This window comes from Ziziphus jujuba, chromosome 10 (genome assembly GCF_031755915.1).
Source record: "Ziziphus jujuba cultivar Dongzao chromosome 10, ASM3175591v1".
NCBI classification, from domain to species: domain Eukaryota; kingdom Viridiplantae; phylum Streptophyta; class Magnoliopsida; order Rosales; family Rhamnaceae; genus Ziziphus; species Ziziphus jujuba.
The window spans coordinates 10,348,891-10,369,805 of record NC_083388.1 but is presented as its reverse complement, the minus strand read 5'-3'; the positions used below and the strand labels follow the sequence as shown (position 1 = coordinate 10,369,805).

Genomic DNA, 20,915 nt, shown 5'->3' with positions numbered 1-20,915 from the left:
AAAAAAAAAAAGGAGACGATAATTAAAAAACACTGACAACGAGGTTAACACAAAGAGAGAGAGAGAGAGAGAGAGAGAGAGAGAGAGAGATACCAATGGTAAAAGACTTGAATTTAAAAAAAAATGAATAAAATAAAATTATTAAGAAATATACGAGTATATATATATATATAGAGAGAGAGAGAGAGAGAGAGAGACAGAGAGAGAGAAATTCTTTCATATATGAATCTAAACAAATTTTTGGATTAGAAAGTAAAATGAAAAGGGAAAAAAAATGAAAAATATGGAAAATGAAAAGAAAAGAAAAAAAAAGATTTAAAAAAAAATATATATATATATATATATATATAAATTATAGAAAAGAAAATAAAGACATAAAAGAGATAAAAAAAAATAAAAAAAAATAAAGGAAAAAGAAAAGAAAAGAGGAAAATAAAAGATGAGTAGAAAAGAGAAGGAAAATAAAAGATATGAAAATAAAAATGGATAAAATTTAAAGTACAAGAGTAAAAAGAGTTTAGGAAAGAAGAAGGGATAAGAAGCCATTAGCACTGTTTCTTTTTTTTTTTTTTTTTTTTACACAGTTAATAAACAATGCCAGTACAGAAAGTGTTTTGGGAAGGAAAAAAACAAAAAGTAAAAATGATAGAGGTAGCTTTTTTGGAAAGCAAAAGAAACAAAATTAGATTCCTAACATTCAAAAGAATTGTTAAGTAATAGAGCAAATAGAGTAAGAGAAAGAGAGGTAAGGGTAGATGAAGTGAAATTTTAAAACATGTGACAATTTGTAATTAATGGGACAGGATTCAAGATAGGAAAGAGGGTACAAAAGATCCTGGTCTATCATAGGGATTGATTTAGATGGAAAATTTTCCATCCAACTTTCCATCCTTCCTTTTTCTCATCCATATCAAACAACAATAACTTCTTCGATCCCCTGCTTTTTCATCTCTTCCTTTCCATCCTTTATATTTTCCATCATAATAAAGTCTTTGTTTCATTAAAAAAAGGAAAAAAACAAAAGAAAAAGACAGGCTCATTTCCGGACAGTCCTTTTGATATTTACATATTTCTTTTGGACTTTTGCTGCTCATTTTGATAGCATACGTTAATCATCACAGATAGTTCAAAGTCAATGGCCCCAATAATCCGGAGTCTGATCCAATAATACTTGGAAAATGCAGGATACAGATAGAATTCCCCATCAATTTTATTTTTCTTGTTAGTATTTTTTTTTTTTTTAAACCATTAGAATTATTTGAACTCAGAAGCTTATATATGAACAGTAGGACATTGTCACTAAGTTATTCACATAAGTACTCCCCATCAATCTTTTGTATTAACAATCTTACTAAGTTGTTCAATGTATAGAATGTGATATAGGGCGGCAATTATGAATAGATGATATTGGTTTGAATTTTGCAAATGTAACTGCCTTTGTAAGGGCATTTTCTGAGACTTCAATGATATTGGAAAAAATGCTCACCTGTTTTCAGATGCAGAAAAGAAAATTAAATAAAAAAAATTAGTTAAAATTAATATGTCACTTACTTTTATTAAAGATTAAAAAAATCTTAAAATGTGAAACACAAATAATATAAAATGATTTTAAAAGTTAAAATTAATATGTCACTAACTTTCACTAAAGATTAAAAAATATTAAAAATGCGAAATCTTTTAGTAACTTAATCTAAGATATAATAAAGTCTTTATTCCATTTTTTTTTTTTTTTAAAAAAAAGGGTAGGTTCAATTGCAAGCACGTGATCTTTTGATATTTATATATTTATTTTGAACATAGACTATTTTTGATAACATAGTTTAATCAAATAAACTTGATATGAAATATTTCTTGATATATACATTAATATAATATTCAACATGTCCCACCAACCACTACATATATATATATATATATATATATTAATTTTGAAAATTAAAAATTAAAAAAAAAAAAGTAAAAGATCCACTATTTAATTATCTTTTTCACTCTAAAAGGAAAATGATCTTGAGCTAGATCTTCACATAAACGAACAAGCTTCAATATGCCACAGACACAGATCCGTTTCATCTCCACTACGACCATTCAACCCAGAAAAAATCATAGTGAAAATGGGTTACTTGAAAAACTCGAGTTAACTCCATGGGATTTGCAATTCCTCTTCAGGGAACCTAATTAAAGAGGTCTTCTCTTTCAGAAATCCAGCTCTCAAATCTCCGAGATTGACACTAATTTAATACAACACCTTAAAGCCACCCTTTCCTCCACATTGGATACGTTCTATCCTCTTGCTGGTCGTCTTACTCGGATTGTAAACCATGATAGTACCTCCTCTTTTTCCTTTCATTGCAACGGTGAAGGAGTCAAATTTATTCATGCAGTTGCCGATGGCATAGCGGTGGCTGACATTCGTAACGCCGTCAATGTTCCTGATGATATCCTTCACTCTTTCTTTCCATTGAATGGAGTCCTCAACTATGAAGGAATTTACAAACCATTGCTTGCAGTGCAACTAACAGAGTTACGCGATGGTATCTTTATATCTTGCACAATGAACCACTCTGTTTCCAATGGCACTCCATTCTGGCATTTCTTCAACACTTGGTCTCAAATCTCAAGAGGTAGCAGAGGCGATAGAGATGATCATCGTCAAGCACTTCAAGTGTCATCACAACCGCCTCCTCTTTTCGCCCATCGGTACCTCAACGGCATCATTGAACTCCCACTTCGCATTCCTTTCGAAATCCCTCGGACGACTTTCACTCCTCCACCGCCGATATTCCAACACAGGGTGTTTCATTTTACCAAGCAAACCATTTCACAACTCAAAGCCAAAGCCAAAACCAACGCCAACGCCAAGATGGAGATCCATAACATCTCTTCACTTCAAGCACTCTTGGCTCATTTTTGGATATGCGTTACCCGTGCCAGAAATCTGAAGGCGAATCAAGAGGTTTCTTTAGGGGTTATGATAGGCATGAGGAGCAGATTGGAGCAAGTATTTGGCAGGTGAGTACTGTTGTGGTTCTCTGACCACTTTAGAGAAGAAATATGAGAAGAAAAATAAAAAAGAATTCTATTACTCTCTTGGAAATAGAATACAAAAATACAAAAACTTCTCTCTTGGATTCTCACGTGGAACCTCTCTCTATACTCTCCAATTCTCTCTGGAATTGCTCACTCTTCTCTCAAGCTCTCTCTGGAACTTAAACACTCTCTCTCTCGGAGTTTTCTCTCAATATTCCTCACTTGGGATAATATTGAGCTTGCTCTCTTGGCTTGACCTGCATACAACGGGATGGAGCCTATTTATAGGCTTACAAGGTCGGTTGCATGGCCACAATCTTCAACAGCCTCTGCAGAGCCCACAATTGTTGAACAATCCATTTTCGGTGCAGCAATGGCCATTGTCAAAAATGGTGGCTATCGGTGCAGTGGTGTCAAACATGATGGCTGTGCAGTCTTCACACTGTCGGTGCAATGGTGGTGCGGCTGGACTTCACAATTCTCCCCCTCCAGCCGCATTTAAACTGATGGTCATCTGCCATCTATTCCAGCTATGTCTCTGCATAGCTTCAGCTTCTCTTGAGCAACAACTTTTGTTAGCATATCTGCTGGATTCTCTTTTGTGTGGATCTTCATCAGTTTCAGCAACTGTTGATCTATTACTTCGCGTATCCAATGATAGCGGATGTCAATGTGCTTTGTACGGGAATGATACATTGAGTTTTTGCTCAAATCCATGGCACTTTGGTTATCACAATGTATCTTGTAGTCTTCTTGCTTGATGCCCAATTCTGTGAGAAAATGCTTTAACCACAACATTTCCTTACCCGCTTCCGCTGCGGCAATGTACTCTGCTTTAGTAGTGGATAAAGCAACACACTTCTGCAATCTTGACTGCCATGACACAGCTCCCCCTGCAAAAGTGTAGAGATAACCTGATGTAGACTTTCTATTATCAGGGTCTCCGGCCATATCTGCATCTGTATAGCCTTCTAAGATTGGGTCACCTCCCCCGTAGCACAAGCACAGCTTCGATGTACCTTTAAGATACCTGAGAATCCATTTGACTGCTTCCTAGTGTTTCTTTCTAGGATTTGAAAGAAATCTGCTCACAACACCTACTGCATGAGCAATGTCTGGTCTGGTACACACCATTGCATACATCAGACTTCCTACCGCTGAAGAATATGGTACTGAAGCCATCTCCTCTATCTCTTCTTTAGATGAGGGGCACAATCTCTTACTCAACTTGAAATGATTTGCAAGTGGAATGCTGACCGGTTTGGCTTTATCCATGTTGAATCTCTTTATCACCCGTTCAACATACTTCTCTTGAGATAGCCATAACCTTCTATTCTTCCTGTCTCGGATTATTTGCATTCCCAAAATTTGTTGAGCTGGTCCTAAGTCTTTCATATCAAAAGACTTAGATAATTCTTTCTTCAGCTGACTAATCTTCATTGCATCTTGTCCAACGATCAACATGTCGTCCACATATAGCAAAAGTGCAATGAAGTTTCCACCTGAAAATTTTTGAATATAAACACACTGGTCTGCTGCAGTCCTTTTATAGCCTTGACTCACCATAAACGAGTCAAACTTCTTATACCATTGTCTTGGTGCTTGTTTGAGGCCATACAAGCTCTTCTTCAGTTTGCATACGAGGTTTTCTTTCCCTGAAATCTCAAATCCTTCTGGCTACTCCATGTAGATTTCTTCATGTAAATCACCGTGAAGAAATGCTGTCTTCACATCCATCTGTTCAAGCTCTAGGTTTAGACTTGCTACTAAACCAAAAATGACTCGAATTGAAGTCATTTTTACCACTGGTGAAAAAATCTCATCAAAGTCAATTCCTTTCTTCTGAAGAAATCCTTTGACCACCAATCGGGCTTTGTGTTTCACCACCTTTCCGCTGCCATCTTTCTTGAGCTTGAACACCCATTTATTCTTTAGTGCCTTTTTTTCTGTTGGAAGCTCAACCAACTCATAAGTATGATTTTTCTGCAAGGATTCCATCTCATCTTGCATTGCTTGCAGCCACTTTTCCTTCTCTTGATGAGAAACAGCTTCCTGGAAACTCTCTGGCTCCCCCTCTTCAGTAAGCAGAATATACTCAGATTCTGGAAATCTCTTTGATGGAATTCGGCCTCGCTCAGATCTCCGAACTTGTAAACCACTGGTTTCAGGAGATGTACCATCATCTGACCGCTGTGATGGCCCTGCAGCTGCTTGAGAGGATTGAGTCTCCCCCTGCTCAATATCCCCTTCTTCCTCCTGGCCTGCTTCTGGTATATCTTCATGCACCTCATTATCTTTTGTGGCTATTTGTGCTAGTGCTGGATTAGGACAAAAATTCTCGGCACTAGAACTACAATTAGGAGACATTCTGGGCTTTTCAATGTCTTTCATTTTCTGGTTTTCATGGAATACTACATCCCTGCTTCTAATAACCTTCTTTGTTTTTGGGTCCCATAACCTGTATCCGAATTCTTCATCTCCATATCCTATAAAGATGCATGGAGTAGATCTTGCATCGAGCTTCTGTCTGAGCTCCTTGGATACATGTACATAAGCTAAACAACCAAACACTCTTAAATGAGAATAGGAGGGAATCTTACCCGACCACATTTTTTCCGGAATTTCAAAATTCAACGGTACTGACGGTGATCTGTTGATTAAATAGCAGGCGGCACGAACAGCTTCTCCCCAGAATGGCTTTGGCAGCTTAGCCATACTGATCATACTTCTGACCTTTTCCATAATGGTTCGGTTCATTCTTTCGGCTATTCCATTATGTTGTGGGGTGCGAGGGACCGTCTTCTCATGTCGAATGCCGTGTCTTCTGCAGTAGGCATCGAATTCCTTGGAAGTATACTCGCCTCCATTATCTGAGCGGAGACATTTCAGCTTCTTTCCTATTTCACGCTCTACCATGGTATGAAACAGTTTGAAGTAATCCAATACCTGGTCCTTTGTTTTCAAGAAATATACCCACACCTTCCGAGAAGCATCATCAATGAAGGTCAGGAAATACTTGTTGCCACCTAATGATTCCACCTCCATGGGACCACAAACATCAGAGTGCACCAGACTAAGCAACTCTGATCTTCTCGATGCAGAGGAACTGAAGGAGACTCTATGTTGCTTACCAAACAAGCAGTGATTACAAGGATCTAGCGCAGCATCCTTGCAAACAGTGATAAGCTTCTTCCTTGCCAAAGTGGACAATCCTTTTTCACTCATGTGACCGAGTCTCTGGTGCCACAGATTTTGAGACGCCTCTCCTTCTGCAATATTGAGGCTATCTACACATATCTTCACATAAGTCTTGTATAGCATTCCACAAATATGTCCTCGGGCGACAACTATGGCACCTTTCGTCATTTTCCATGTGCCATTGCTGAAGTAGTTGTCATAGCCTTGCTTGTCTAAGGCTGCTCCCGAAAGTAGATTAAGCCGAAGATCTGGAACATGACGGACATCCTTCAAAGTGATTGTACAACCAACATTTGTTTTTACTTGAATATCACCAGTTCCCATAATATTTGCAAAACTGGAATTTCCCATCTTTACCGTACCAAAGTCTCCTACTTTGTACGTTTTGAAGAAATCTCTGTGTGGAGTGACATGGTAGGATGCTGCAGTATCGACTACCCACTCAACATCTTGGGTTGATATATGAAGGCATGTCTCTTCTTCGGTGGAGCACAGCGCCACTTCGCCTGTAACAGTGACTAGTGTCTCTCCATCCTTCTTCGGCTGATTACCTTGGAGTCTCTGCTCTCTCAACAACTTTCTGCAGTTCTTCTTCATGTGACCCTCCAGGCCAGAATGATAGCACTTATATGATGATTTTCTACCGTCTGTAGATCTGCCTCTGCTCTTGCTCCTGCCTCTCCCCCTATCTCGACCACCTCTTTGCTGTCTTCCTCTCTCTGTGACGAGGGCATGTGACTGATCCATGCCAATGTCCTTTCTCCTGGCCTCTTCATTAAATAGGGCATCCTTAACCATAGACATAGTAAGTTTGCCATTCGGGGCCGAATTGCTGAGAGAGACTACCAATGTCTCCCAACTGTCTGGAAGAGAGCTTAGAAGTAGGAGGGCCTGATCCTCATCCCCTAGTTGGTAATCCACAGCAGATAGTTGATTTACCAAGCTCTGGAACTCACTGGTATGCTCGGCTACAGAAGTTCCACTCTGTAATTTTAAATTTACCAATCGCTTAAGCAACAGGGCTTTGTTTCGAGCAATCTTGGCCTGGTACATGTCCTCCAATTTTGTCCAGAGGGCATATGCATCCGTTTCCTTCGCTACATGATGGAAGACACTATGATCGATCCATTGCCTGATTTGACCGATCGTTTTCTTGTTTAATTTCTTCCATTCTGCTACTTTGCTGGGATCGGGGTTTTCTCCTTTAGCTTCTATAGGATCAAACAGATCCTTACAATTGAGGAGATCTTCCATCCGAGGTCTCCAAAGTGTATAATTTGTGGCAGTGAGCTTAACCATAGCTCCCGAAGATGATTCTTCCATTGACATTATGGCTTGACCAAAAATGGAGCTGAATTTGGCAAAAAGGAGTTAACCGTTGCGTCCGGAACGGTCGAAAATGGTGGACTTGACTCTTCCGGGGTCAAAATATAATTACCAGAAATTTTGGGGTAAAAATGTAATTTCACAAAATTTCTGGGTCAACCTGCAAATACAGAAACTACAGGGGTCAATCTGTAATTTCCAATAATTCAGGGTCTGTTCCATAATTTTAGAAACTATAGGGGTCAATCTATAATTTCCAATAATTCAGGAGCTGTTCCGTAATTTCAGAAAATATTGATGACGTGGCAAACTGTGCTGACGTGCCAACACGTGGCAGATGATGTGGCGATTACGTGGCTGACGACGTGTCGGCTGACGTGGCAGATGATGTGGCAGGGTGCGCTGACGTGGCTGTTGACGTGGTCGTCTTCAACCTCCAGAAAACTTCAGGCGCGTGGCTGTGCGGAGCGTGAGGCGCGTGAACTGTTGCAGAAAACTTCAGGCGGCGCGTGCAGGCGCGTGAGACGCTCTCTTGCTCTCCGGCGAACTTCGTTGTTCTCGTCTCGTCGGGTAATTTCACCTGGTATTGTCAAATTAATTATTTGAGCAACTTTTCGAAACACCAACTTGAAGAACAGTAGCTTTGTTTTTTCAAATTTTGAACCCAAGCTCTCGACATGGAGCTCTGATACCACTTGTTGTGGTTCTCTGACCACTTTAGAGAAGAAATATGAGAAGAAAAATAAAAAAGAATTCTATTACTCTCTTGGAAATAGAATACAAAAATACAAAAACTTCTCTCTTGGATTCTCACGTGGAACCTCTCTCTATACTCTCCAATTCTCTCTGGAATTGCTCACTCTTCTCTCAAGCTCTCTCTGGAACTTAAACACTCTCTCTCTCGGAGTTTTCTCTCAATATTCCTCACTTGGGATAATATTGAGCTTGCTCTCTTGGCTTGACCTGCATACAACGGGATGGAGCCTATTTATAGGCTTACAAGGTCGGTTGCATGGCCACAATCTTCAACAGCCTCTGCAGAGCCCACAATTGTTGAACAATCCATTTTCGGTGCAGCAATGGCCATTGTCAAAAATGGTGGCTGTCGGTGCAGTGGTGTCAAACATGATGGCTGTGCAGTCTTCACACTGTCGGTGCAGTGGTGGTGCGGCTGGACTTCACAAGTACATAGGTAATTCCTGTCAACCTGCCTCTGTAAAGACCACTGCAGGCGAGCTGCTAAAGAATGGATTAGGGTGGGTTGCTTGGCAGATTCACAGGACAGTTTCACATACATCAGAAGAAGCAAGGAAGTTGTTGCAGGATTGGGCGAAAGATCCTATTATGTTCAAAAGTGCAGGAATTACAGATAATACAACATTGTCTTTAGGTAGCTCGCATAGATACAACATCTATGGTAATGATTTTGGTTGGGGAAGACCTATTGCAGTTAGAAGCTCACGGGAAAACATGAGTGATGGGAAAATGACTGTGTTTAGTGGGGCTGAAGAAGGAAGTATAGATTTTGAAGTTTGGCTTTTTCCTGAAGTAATACAGGCTATGGTGAATGATGCTGAGTTCATGAACACTATCACCGTCTAAAACTCTTTTTTGTCTTTGTGCGGCTTTTGTTGCTATTGCTTAAAGTTTTAACTGGTTTTATCTTTGGAAATTGGAGCATTGTTCGTTTCTATAAGGATGTAGTTCACTTGGTTGTGTGAAACGATGTGTTTGGTTTCATTATTAAGGATTTCAATAAATTATGTCACAAACTTTGTTGTGTATTGTATTACATTAGTCCTGTTATGATGGGCGATGTATGTACGGTGCAAATTATATATAATTCAAATATGATTTCAATTCATCGTTGGGTTCCACGTGTGTTGCGTACTGTGAGAGAGAGCGATAGGAACAGCCGTGTGGTGGTGGACTGGATGGTGTGGGGATTCCTATTCGGATTATCTAGTTTCACCTATTAATGGTCTACAGTTTCTTCCTGTCTAGGTTAAGAACAATCATCAGGAGATTCATTTTTTATACACAAAAAATATATGATTAATACAACCACGATTACATGTGGTTGCTGTGCCAGATGTCCGGCAAATTACATGAAAGTTGGAAAGCCTTCTTGTATGTCAAAAGTTCATCCGTACTGCTGATTATGCAAAATAGTCATTTGACAAAGAAAGCACGGCGAATGAAATTTCTTAAACCAAAACCAGCCAAAAATCAGCATGCCTAATACTATAGGCGTCAAGGACAGCTTGTCTTCCCATAGAGCCATAAGCTTTTCATTGGGATGGAATATCTAGCGGATAGACTTTGAGATTGGAAAAGCAGCTCACGTTTTTTCATATGCAGAAAAAAAATTAAAATATTTCACTTATTTTTATAAGAGATTGAAAAAATATTAACATGTGAAACACAAACAATATAAAATGTTTTAACAACTTAATTCAACATGTAATAAAGTATTCTCAAACCACAATATCTGACAAGTTTTTTTATTTTTTTATTTTTTTATTTTTTTATTTTTTTATTTTTTTATTTTTTGGGTTCTGAGTAATCTTGCTTTGGATGCTAAACTATATTCCAACTAGAAAACTGTACCTTTTCATGAGCCACGTTCTGAAATTTGTATTCAACGTGAAAATATTATGATGAGTCATTTTCATTTGACAAGCACTCAATAAGAAAAAGAAGGCAAAAAGTTAGAACTTTAACCTATATTATGACAAAACAATAAACGGATTTACAAAACCACACAGCCAAAGCAGCAAAGTACCGTCATAATTGCCATTAACTATTTCTGAGGAAAATTACCTTCAAAATACTTTCTTGTCTTACTTTTATGACATAATTTATCACTCTAATTAGACAATCCGCGGACACAAATCTAATAAAAATGTTATTACCCATAAATCATAAGACTTGAATACTTGACAGAAGATTTACCCAAAAAAAAAAAACAAAAAAAAAAAATGAATACTTGCCAGAAGCCTTAAAAAGCAGGTCCAAAAAGTATGTAGTCAAAATGTTTCAGCTTAGTACTGTATGTCAGCATAGTACGAAAAAACAATTTACATATGTATTCTTCAGCATTAATTAAAAAAAAAAAAAGTGCCCAAGGAAATATGTACCATGGATGGGTGTTTTACCATGGAAACACCACAGATATTGTCTCCACGATTACGAAAAAGCAAAGGCCTCAGTGGTACTCTTCCAAGTCTTTCCAAGATGTGATTTAGATAATAGGAATTGATGGAGAAAAAATATAAATGAAATAGAAGTTTATTTTTTATAGATTTAAAGTTTTGAAAATGATATTTAAGAGATTCTAGATTTAATATTGAATAATTTTATTCATAAAATTAAAAATACAAGCAAAAATCCAAAAAAGAAAGATCATTGGCATCAATGTATTTCAGGCAGCTTCGTAGTAAGGAAATATTAAGCGAAGCCAAGGCTGACACAAATTAAAAACACATCCAAGAATTCAAAAAAAAAAAAAAATCTCATTGGCATCTTAGGTATTTCAGGCAACTTCGTAGTAAGAAAATATTAAGCGAAGCCAAGGCTGACGCAATTCTACATTATTTCCGAAATCTTCCAATTAATTTATTGTAATATGGGATTCTATATGATTGTTAGGGAATTTTCGATTTTCCCTGATTCATTTATTTATTTTATTTTTTGAAGTTGTGTAATATATTCTAAAGGTAATGAACAAATTGTTTTAGCACCTAAATGGTAGTCGATGTAGTGCATGAGCATCGCAAGCAAGAACACAATCTGAGTTGTTCTTTCGATATGTAATTGATCTGGGCTCTTTTTCTTGCTTCCAGTAAATAAATCTTTTAAAATACCAAAGAAACTAAAAAAAGGAAAAGAAAAAAATGAAAATAAAAATAAAAAGTCTAGAGTGACTAGGATTATTTAAAGAAGTTATGGCATAAACCATGAAGCATCATTACTAAATTCAGAATCAAAAATGTTGATAATAACGGAGGAGGAATGAATTGTTAGCGTTAACGATTTGTTTCGAGAAAGTTTTTTTTTTTTTCTTTTTTCTTTTTTTTTTTTCTTTTTTTTTAATTGCCGTAGGCCAGACTATTTTCTCGAACAAATTTCAACTAGTATTGGATGGGTCCGCATGTTATGGAGTCGGAGGGTAATTTAGGGTTTTCATTGTACTTTGTCCAGAAACATCTCTAACGTGAAAGTTAAAGAGGTGAAGTTGATCTTCTTCCCCATCTCAACAAAAAATAAAAAAATAAAAAAGGCAGGCTCATTTCCATACACTTGTTCTTATACTTATAAGTTTCTTGTGGACGCACACTTTGTTTGATGTACGATAACATACTTCAATCATATAAACTTGACACGACATATAATTGACAACTTGTCGACTACAATTCAATGCAATATTCATTAATGTCTACCACTACATATTTTAATAATTAAATAAATAAATAAAATAAGCCAGCATATATCTTGGTTTCATCACATAAACGACGAACAAGCTTCAATATGTCACCACCGATACATATCCTCTCGACCACCACCATTCGACCCAGAAAAAATCATCATGAAAATGGGTCACTTGAAAAAATCGAGTTAACTCCATGGGATTTGCAATTCCTCTTTGTAGAACCTCTCCAAAGAGGTCTTCTCTTCAACAAATCCAGCTTTCAAATATCCGAGACCAACACTAATTTGATACAACACCTTAAAGCCACCCTCTCCTCCACATTGGATACTTTTTATCCCTTTGCTGGTCGTCTTGCCCGGACTGTAAACCACGATAGTACCTCCTCTTTTTCCCTTTGTTGCAATGATGAAGGAGTCCAATTTGTTCACGCAGTTGCTGATGGCGTCTCGGTGGCTGATATACTTAACCCCCTCAATGTTCCTGACCATATCCTTCATTCTTTCTTTCCATTGAGTGAAATCCCCAACTATGAAGGAATTTACAGACCATTGCTTTCAGTGCAAGTAACTGAGTTACTCGACGGCATCTTCATCGCTTGCACCATCAACCACTGTGTTTCAGATGGCACACCATTCTGGCATTTCTTCAACACTTGGTCTCAAATATCAAGAGGCGGCCATGGTGATGGAGATGATGATCATCAAGCACCTCAAGTTTCAAAACCGCCTCCCATTTTTGCCCGTCAGTATCTCAACGGCATCATTCAACTCCCACTTCACATTCCTTTTGAAATCCCTCAGAGTACTTTTACTCCGCTGCCACCAATATTCCAACACAGTGTGTTTCATTTTACCAAGCAAACCATTTCACAACTCAAAGCCAAAGCCAACGCTGAGATGGGGACCGATAAGATCTCGTCTCTTCAAGCACTATTGGCTCATTTTTGGTTATGCGTTACTCATAGTCGAAATCTCAAGACGAATCAAGAGGTTTCTTTAGGGATTATGATAGGCATGAGAAATAGAATGGAGCCCAAGTATTTGGCAGAAGAGTACCTGGGAAATATGTGTCAGCCTGCGTTTGTACAGCACACTGCAGGCGAGCTCCTAAAGAAAGGATTAGGGTGGGTGGCTTGGCAGATAAACAAGCTAATAGATTCATATACATCAGGAGAAGCAAGGAAGTTGTTGCAGGATTGGGCAAAAAATCCAATAATGTTCAAAGGTACGAAGATCACAGATAATACAACGTTATTTTTGGGTGGCTCGCATAGATACAACATCTATGGTAATGATTTCGGCTGGGGAAGACCAATTGCAGTTAGAAGCTCGCAGGCAAACATGAGGAATGGAAAGATGAATGTGTTTGCTGGTGCTGAACAAGGAAGTACAGATTTTGAAGCTTGGCTTTTGCCTGAAACAATATAGGCTATGGTGAACGAGGCAGAGTTCAAAGCAGAGTTCAGGGACACTATCACCGTCTAAAAGTTGTATGGTCTTATGCTATTTTGCTTAAAGTTTTAACTATTTTATCTTTGGAAAAATGGTCATCTCTTTAGGGATATGGTTCACTCTTTGTTGGTTGAAAATGATATTAAGATTGAATAATAAATTGTTTGGTAGCACTAAGGATTTCAATTGCTTAAAGTCACCAGCTCTGTGTATATTCTAACATATCTCAAAAGTATGAAAGTTTCAAATGGGTGGAATATGAGCCTATATATGGTTCAACTTGAAAACTATTGAGATATGAAAAGTTCAATTAAACAACCCATTATGCAGAATTGTCATTTACAAAGAAAGCACACAGCAAATGAACTTCTTAAACCCAAATGCAACCGTAAACTAAACCAGTCCTTTTATAGAGCAAGAACAGTTGGTCTTCCTGAAGAAGACTAAGCCTTTATTGGGATGGAATAGCTAGCTGATGTAGTAACGTTGTATCTAGTTTGATGGAGGGAAGAAAATCTCAGCATTGAGCCTCTTTGATCGGAACAGTTTTTCTGTATCAGAGGGCACATTGAAGGAAGCCTCGAGCACCTCAGGAGACAAAGCCTTCCACACTGAAGTCCTTCCAGCCAAATGAGTGAAAATTGGACTGCAACAAAAATCAAAATCGTTATAAACAAGTACTTCAGAAACTCAGATAGCAACATTATAGGAAATCCCAGAAATGACAAATATGAAACCAAACAGGGCATTTTTTTTCAAAATGTTACAGGATATATATTACAAGAATTTGCGTTAAAGCATCTAATGGTGCATGCCTAACGAGAATGGTGCAAAATTTCTTCCAACTTTCCAACTTGTCAAAATTGTGATGGTAATACTCCAATAGGCAATAACAATGACAAATAGGTAATATTTCTGATAATGAAGCTAATATATAAGGGTGAGAAACACTTACTTGGGAGTGGTGATAATAGAAAACCATTCCAAACCATCTGGATCAGCAATCTTTGAAACAACAAAGAACCTAGGAACAATGAACAAATTACCCCCCTTCACAGTTGTTTCCAATACCCTGCGGCCATCAACACCGACAACTTGAACACGGCCACTGCCCCTAACAATATAAGTCACCTGCAGTGCAGAGTCACAAGAAAATCCAGGAGAACACATGGCCCTTCCATCCAACCTAACAAGGTCAGCCCCAAGTCCAACCTCACCAACCAAAGGCAAGTTTTTAGTGTTCAACACTACAACCCTTCCACCATCTTTAATGTTAACATCCAGTGGAGCTTCCTCACAATTCAGGGCCATTCCATCACGGTGCTCCTTCTTCGGCTCAGGCATCTTAACACTTCCAGTAAGCTTGACAATTCCTTTACCAGTTTGTTTACCAACAAGGGACTTGACTACGTTCTCTTCCAAATCCCATGCTCTACTCACAAATTCAGTAGAGAATCCAGTGAAAATCCCATTGGATCCATTAATAAAGAAGTCAGTAAACTCACCAGCCTTGTGAGCCTTAGAAGTATCGCCCAAGAAAAGAACTACCAGCTCTGTGTCCTCCTTGTTGAACCACCATGTGACAACACCAAATGGAAGGGCAATTGCATCACCCTTCTTGATTGCAATTACCTTCTCCTCAGATTCAGGAAGTACTATTCCAGCCACACCACTTCCTGAACAAATCCATTATATCAAAGTTATAAATTAACTATTTAGAATGACAATGTTTGGTTCAATTCGTTATATACAGATTTTTAGAAAATGAGGTTTTCAGAGAACTATATACATATCATGTAGAAACAAAACCCTCAAAAGAGATTTACCCAAAAAAAACAAAAAAAAAAAAAAAAAAAGGGCCTTAGAAGAAAGAGAAAGAAGTAAACTAGAAAGTATTAATACTGATAAAATAGGAACTCAAATTCACATATGAAACAAATCAACCTGCTCATGCAAATTTCAATGTGCAAAAGAATTAAAAATGAATAAATAAAAATATTCCATCCAATTCCACCTTGCCGATTGGAGTGATTTCATTCTTAGCTATCACAATCAACACAATTATATGGAGTATTTGTAATTGTTACTATGATCAGAGCTCAAAAACAAAACAGTAACGGCAAACACAGCAAATTGATCACCAAAATCTTTGTCGTCTAATAAATTATTGATCACTAAAGCCATTCAAACAAATTGATCACAAATTGATCACCAAAACCATTTTAAACAAAACCCACAAAAAAAAAAAAAAAAAAAAGGAAAGATGAATGGAGAGAGAGAGAGAGAGAGAGAGAGAGAGAGTACCTTGGAGTACATAAGCAACCTTGGAAGAATCAGAGTAATGAGGAAGAGCAAACCCATTCTTCTCTAAAGCAAGTTTAGCAGCACCGATATTACCCTTTTGTAGCATAGGAAGTTCAGAAGCAGCCCAAGCATAGTATGACCCACCATCACCTCCGTAAATCTTCTTGGCCAATTTGGGTGAAAGATCAATATCCATCTCACAAAATAATTTTCCCTCACTTTCTTCACAAATCACAGGACCCAAATAAGAAAATCAAAAACAGAACAGGGTACAGAGATAAAAACAACTCTATGCCAAAGATACTGTGAATAGGAAGCCAAGTGTCTCTCTCTCTCTATATATATATATATATACACAGCACTAACAGATAAGAACGCAAAATTTGCGTCGCAACAGAAAAGATTCTGAGAAAATTTGGTTATCTTTTAAAGATAATATTTGGATTTTTAGTTTGAAGATAAATAATGAATTAAAGTTGTTGCCTAATTACCTCTTTTTCATGCGCTGTGTGTATTTCGAAGTCACCCAGGAGACGAGGGACGTGAAACCGGTTAATCGTATACTGACACGTCACTGACAGAGTGGAATTTTGATACGTCAAAAAAAAAAATTTCCATTTTTTATATATATTTTTTAATATTATAATGTTACCACTTCTTACCCATCACTAAGCTAATAATTTAGATTTTATTTTATTTATTTATTTCAACATTGATTATAGATAATAAACATTTTTTTTCCTTCACCAAACAAAATATTTTCTTAAAAAAATATTGTTTGCATATAATTTAAGAAATTAATAAATTCTTTAATTGTTTTTATCTTTTAGGAAGAACTAGAAGAAAGAATAATCTTTTGTTAGGTATTTTACCTATTCTAACGAAAATTCTTATCCTATCTTAACGAAAGAATAATCTTTTTTATATTGCAAATATACATATATATATATATATATATATAATTAAATTTCCTTTTTATCTTCAAAGAGATAAAAAGGAAATTTAAGCTTGTTGATAATCTGTAACTCTTCGTGGCACACGTGCTCGTCAAGGAAACATGATGATGCACTTTATTTGTTTCTTATTGCTAATAAATGACGCACTTACTTTTCACTATTCAATATTTTAATAATCAAACCGAATAATAAAGGGTTCTCCACTATTTTCTTTTTCATCTATAATACTAAAGTAATCATATAGTTTAATGTTTATCATATAATTTTTATTAAAATGGTACAGTGATCATATTTATTTAGTTTATTTTTTTAATTAAATTATTTTTTATTTATTTGATATTCATATTCAATCAAAAAACAATAATATATGACACATTACTATGTGGCTATACCAGTTTATACTTTTGGTAAACAATTTTGGGCTTGTAGCACTATTTTTTTTTTTTTTTTGGGTTCCTTTTGCATTGTAAATTGATAATGTTAGAAATACCAATTAATTTATCAAAATATTAGGAGACGTTTTTATTTTATTCATCAAAATTTTAATACAACATAAATATAGATAAATAAACTATTTAAGTTTAACTAAATATAAATTAATAATATAATAACACTTATCATTTGATAAATATTTTGTTAGATTAATTGGTTGGTATCTTTAGATTGGACGACAAAGTTTTATTTTTTAAATAATTTTAAAAGTACTAAATTCATTTACCTTGCCAATACTTCATAAAAAAGTAATGCAAGAGACATTATATAATCTATCAAAATACCTATTAAGTATATGCGTATTATTATTTAATTGATTAACATATTAATTTAAACTATGTATAAATAAATATACAAAATATATGTAACTAAATATATTTACCACAAAAAAAAATGTATAACTTAAATATAAGTCAATAAAATAATGATATTTAATAATAATAAAAAATAATGATATGTATAAATTTGGTAAATATTTTGGTATACTTAAAACATCTCCAATAGTAAATATTGCATGGAATTTAACAGTATTATATCTATGTATCATAAATGCATAATCAAATAAAAATTATTTTCTAATGGTATGTACACTAAGATTATTTATATTTATTAAGTAATTATATATTCTATTAACCTTTTTTTTATTTAAGAAAAATGTTGATATTTTAGAAAAAAAAAATATATATATATATATATATATACTTATGGAAACTACATAATATCTAGTAGTCTCCAATAGTATATTCACATTATCAATGTTATACTACATCAATTTGACATCCATCCTAAATATTATTATTGGAAAATATTTTTTTAAAACAGTGTCTATGCTGCTTATATGACATGTCCAATAGTTAATATCACATAAGATCTAACAATATTAATATCTAAGTATCATAAATGCATAATCAAATGAAAAATTACTTTCCAATGGTATGTGCACGAAAATTATTTGTGTTTATTAATTAATTGTATATTCTATTAACTTTTTTTATTTTATTTTAGAAAAATGTTGACATTTTATTAAAACAAATTATTTATGGAAAATACATAATGTCTAGTAGAGTCTCCAGTGGTATACATTCACATTGGCAATGTCTATACTACATCAATTTGGTATTCATTCTAAATATTATTATTGGAGAATATTTTTTTAAAACAATGTCTATTGCTGCTTATATAACATGTTAATTTTTACAATCTACATTTTTACTAGAGGTGCTTTAAATAATACTTCTAACATTATTCCTAATTAAATTGCTAAAGTATTAACAAATCTACCAGGTTGTTTACCAAATATACATGTGTCATTAATAGATTTGATTATATTTCGTAACTTAGCTCTTCAAAAATTCATTTATTTATAACTAAGTAATATTAATGTTTCAACCAATAAAATAATAGCACACGTACATTTAATAAACAATTTGATAGATTTTTTTTTTTATTTCTATATTTTGTTACCTTTAGCCTTACTCTACTTAATAAATATATATTGTAATTTATTTAATAGTTCTCTCCGCTTAGTTTGTGTACTTTAGTGCCTTAATGCTTTTTTTTTTTTTTTTTACCTTCTTTGTGAATCTAATTGAACCATGATTTATTTATTTTTGGTGAAAATTGAACTAAGATTTGTTTTCATATGGCTTGTCTCCAAAAGAACAGGTCCTCGACTACCCTTATACTTGGCAACATGTTCTATTATGTCCTGCTCGTGTCATATTTATTTCAAAATTTTTTCATCCAAATCTTACCCTTTAAGCTTTTGTGTTAAAATATGTAAATCCAAACGTATTCATTAAATTGATATGTAATCCGTTATCCAACTCGTTAACATATTTAACGTCATTATAAAATTAATTTTTTAAAAGAAAATAAAAAATTATAACAAAAAATATATAAATGCATACATGCAATCAATACAAAATTCTACTTAACTAATAGTACATACTATGAAAAAAAAAAATAATAGTAATAAATATAAAAATTAAAAATTAAATAAATAATACAAAAGTAAATAAATGATAATAACTATAATAAATCCAATGCATATACATAATTGTTAATAATTGTAGTAAAAGAAAAAACATACAACTACACAAATACAGCAACAGTACCTATTAAAAAAAAAAAAAAACATACACATATACCACCCACATAGTTAGTACTTATTAGTTATATACTTTTACAAACAAAAAGTACAATAAAAAACTAAAACAACATGCTTAATATTAATACCTATTAAAAAGAATTCAAATAAAACATGTACACATATTTAATACTTATTTACTTTTACAAGTCAAAAGTACAACAATAAAAAACTAATAAGATTGTATGAAATAAAATAACAACAATATATATATATATATAAACATATTCAATCATAATTTACTAAATTATTCAAAACCATTTATTAACGGTTGAAACGAATTAAAACAGAATTAATCTTTATCATAATTTGTTATTTAACGGATCATTAATGGATTGATCCGTTATAAACCTGATATATTTCGTCTAAACTCAAACTCATTAAAAATGTAGGTGGATTTGTGTCATGCTTATGTCATGCTAATGTCATACTAATGGATTAAGTTTAAATTTGCCAAATCTAATTACCCTTGAATATTGAAATCCAGCCATCAAAGTGGCCAATACAGCCACCCAAAAGTGAGAGTGAGTCCTTTGACGATCATATTTAAGCCATGAAATTTAGACAATTGACATGAAACTTATACATTAATGTACAATTTTTTCTCTGGAATATTTTACAATGAAAAAATAACTTAATGGATAAATTTTTTCTTTAATAAAATATAGAGAGGGGTATTGTTAAGTTTATGATTAAACGGGAAAATTGTTTTATTTAGACAATGATTGCCAGAATGAATCATCACATCCCAATTTTTCCGATTTGGAGGGGGGAAAAAAAAAAAAGATTAAATTTACAAACTATTAAAATACTTAGTGGTGGCATGTCATCACTAGTTGAATCCCATTAAGTATTTGGTGCATGTTTTATCACGGGATTTAATTATAATAGATAAATTTGAACAAAGGTGATCAAGATATTGGAAAAACTACTAATGCAAATTACCTGTGGGGAATATATTCACTGTACCAAAAGGTGTATCCAAGTGGGGGATATTATCCAATATGTGTTTAATATTATATTATTATTATTGATGTGAATAGACACTCATGCTGTAAAACCAAAGCGTCACCTACCATACACCGAAGACCACCTGCCATGAAATGGCAAAATGCAACCAAAAAGAAAAATTTTGGGTCTATTAAGAACTAGAAATGGTAGTGATGAAGAATAGTCCTCAAAAGAAAAAAGAAAAACATTGAATCCATTTAGAAATGAAAAATAGTAATAATGAAGAATAGTCCCAAAAACAGAGTAGCCCTATGCCTTAAAAAAGTCTAAGAAACGAGAAAAACATGAATAGGTAAAAGAAACATAAAATAAAATATTGGATCTGTTTAGGAATGAGAAATAGGAGCATTAATGAATAATAGTCCTCAAAACAGAGGAACCTTAACCAAAAACGAAAAAGAAAAAATAAAAATGAAACAGCATTAATCAACAATAATTCTCAAAACAAAAGAATACCATAAGAAAGGAAATGAAATTGAAAGGAAAAATAAAGAATAAAAATGTTGGATTGTTTAGGAATGAATAATAGTTTTTTTTTTTTTTTCCTTCTCCCTTCTGGTAATATTGGA

At 34.5% G+C, this 20,915-nt stretch overlaps 2 protein-coding genes and 1 non-coding gene across 3 annotated transcripts; 2 read left to right on the top strand and 1 right to left on the bottom strand.

The window, feature by feature from the left end:
* Positions 1-2,111: 2,111 nt before the first annotated feature.
* On the top strand, positions 2,112-9,153 carry LOC107411204 (uncharacterized acetyltransferase At3g50280). Its single transcript, XM_060812115.1, has 3 exons — positions 2,112-2,115; positions 2,382-3,009; positions 8,832-9,153. Exons 1-3 carry the CDS (start codon positions 2,112-2,114, stop codon positions 9,151-9,153), a joined length of 954 nt encoding a protein of 317 aa, XP_060668098.1.
* Positions 9,154-11,907: 2,754 nt separating this feature from the next.
* LOC107411263 (uncharacterized acetyltransferase At3g50280) lies at positions 11,908-13,607 on the top strand. The gene has a single exon (XR_009634492.1). It is a non-coding gene; the product is annotated as an uncharacterized acetyltransferase At3g50280 (transcript).
* A 123-nt stretch (positions 13,608-13,730) lies between these two features.
* On the bottom strand, positions 13,731-16,211 carry LOC107411264 (glutelin type-D 1-like). Its single transcript, XM_016018809.4, has 3 exons — positions 15,739-16,211; positions 14,390-15,110; positions 13,731-14,080 (listed from the first exon to the last, which is right to left on the bottom strand). The coding sequence occupies exons 1-3, from the start codon at positions 15,932-15,934 to the stop codon at positions 13,927-13,929; spliced, it is 1,071 nt and encodes a 356-aa protein (XP_015874295.3). The 5' UTR covers positions 15,935-16,211; the 3' UTR covers positions 13,731-13,926.
* Between the last annotated feature and the right edge of the window lie 4,704 nt (positions 16,212-20,915).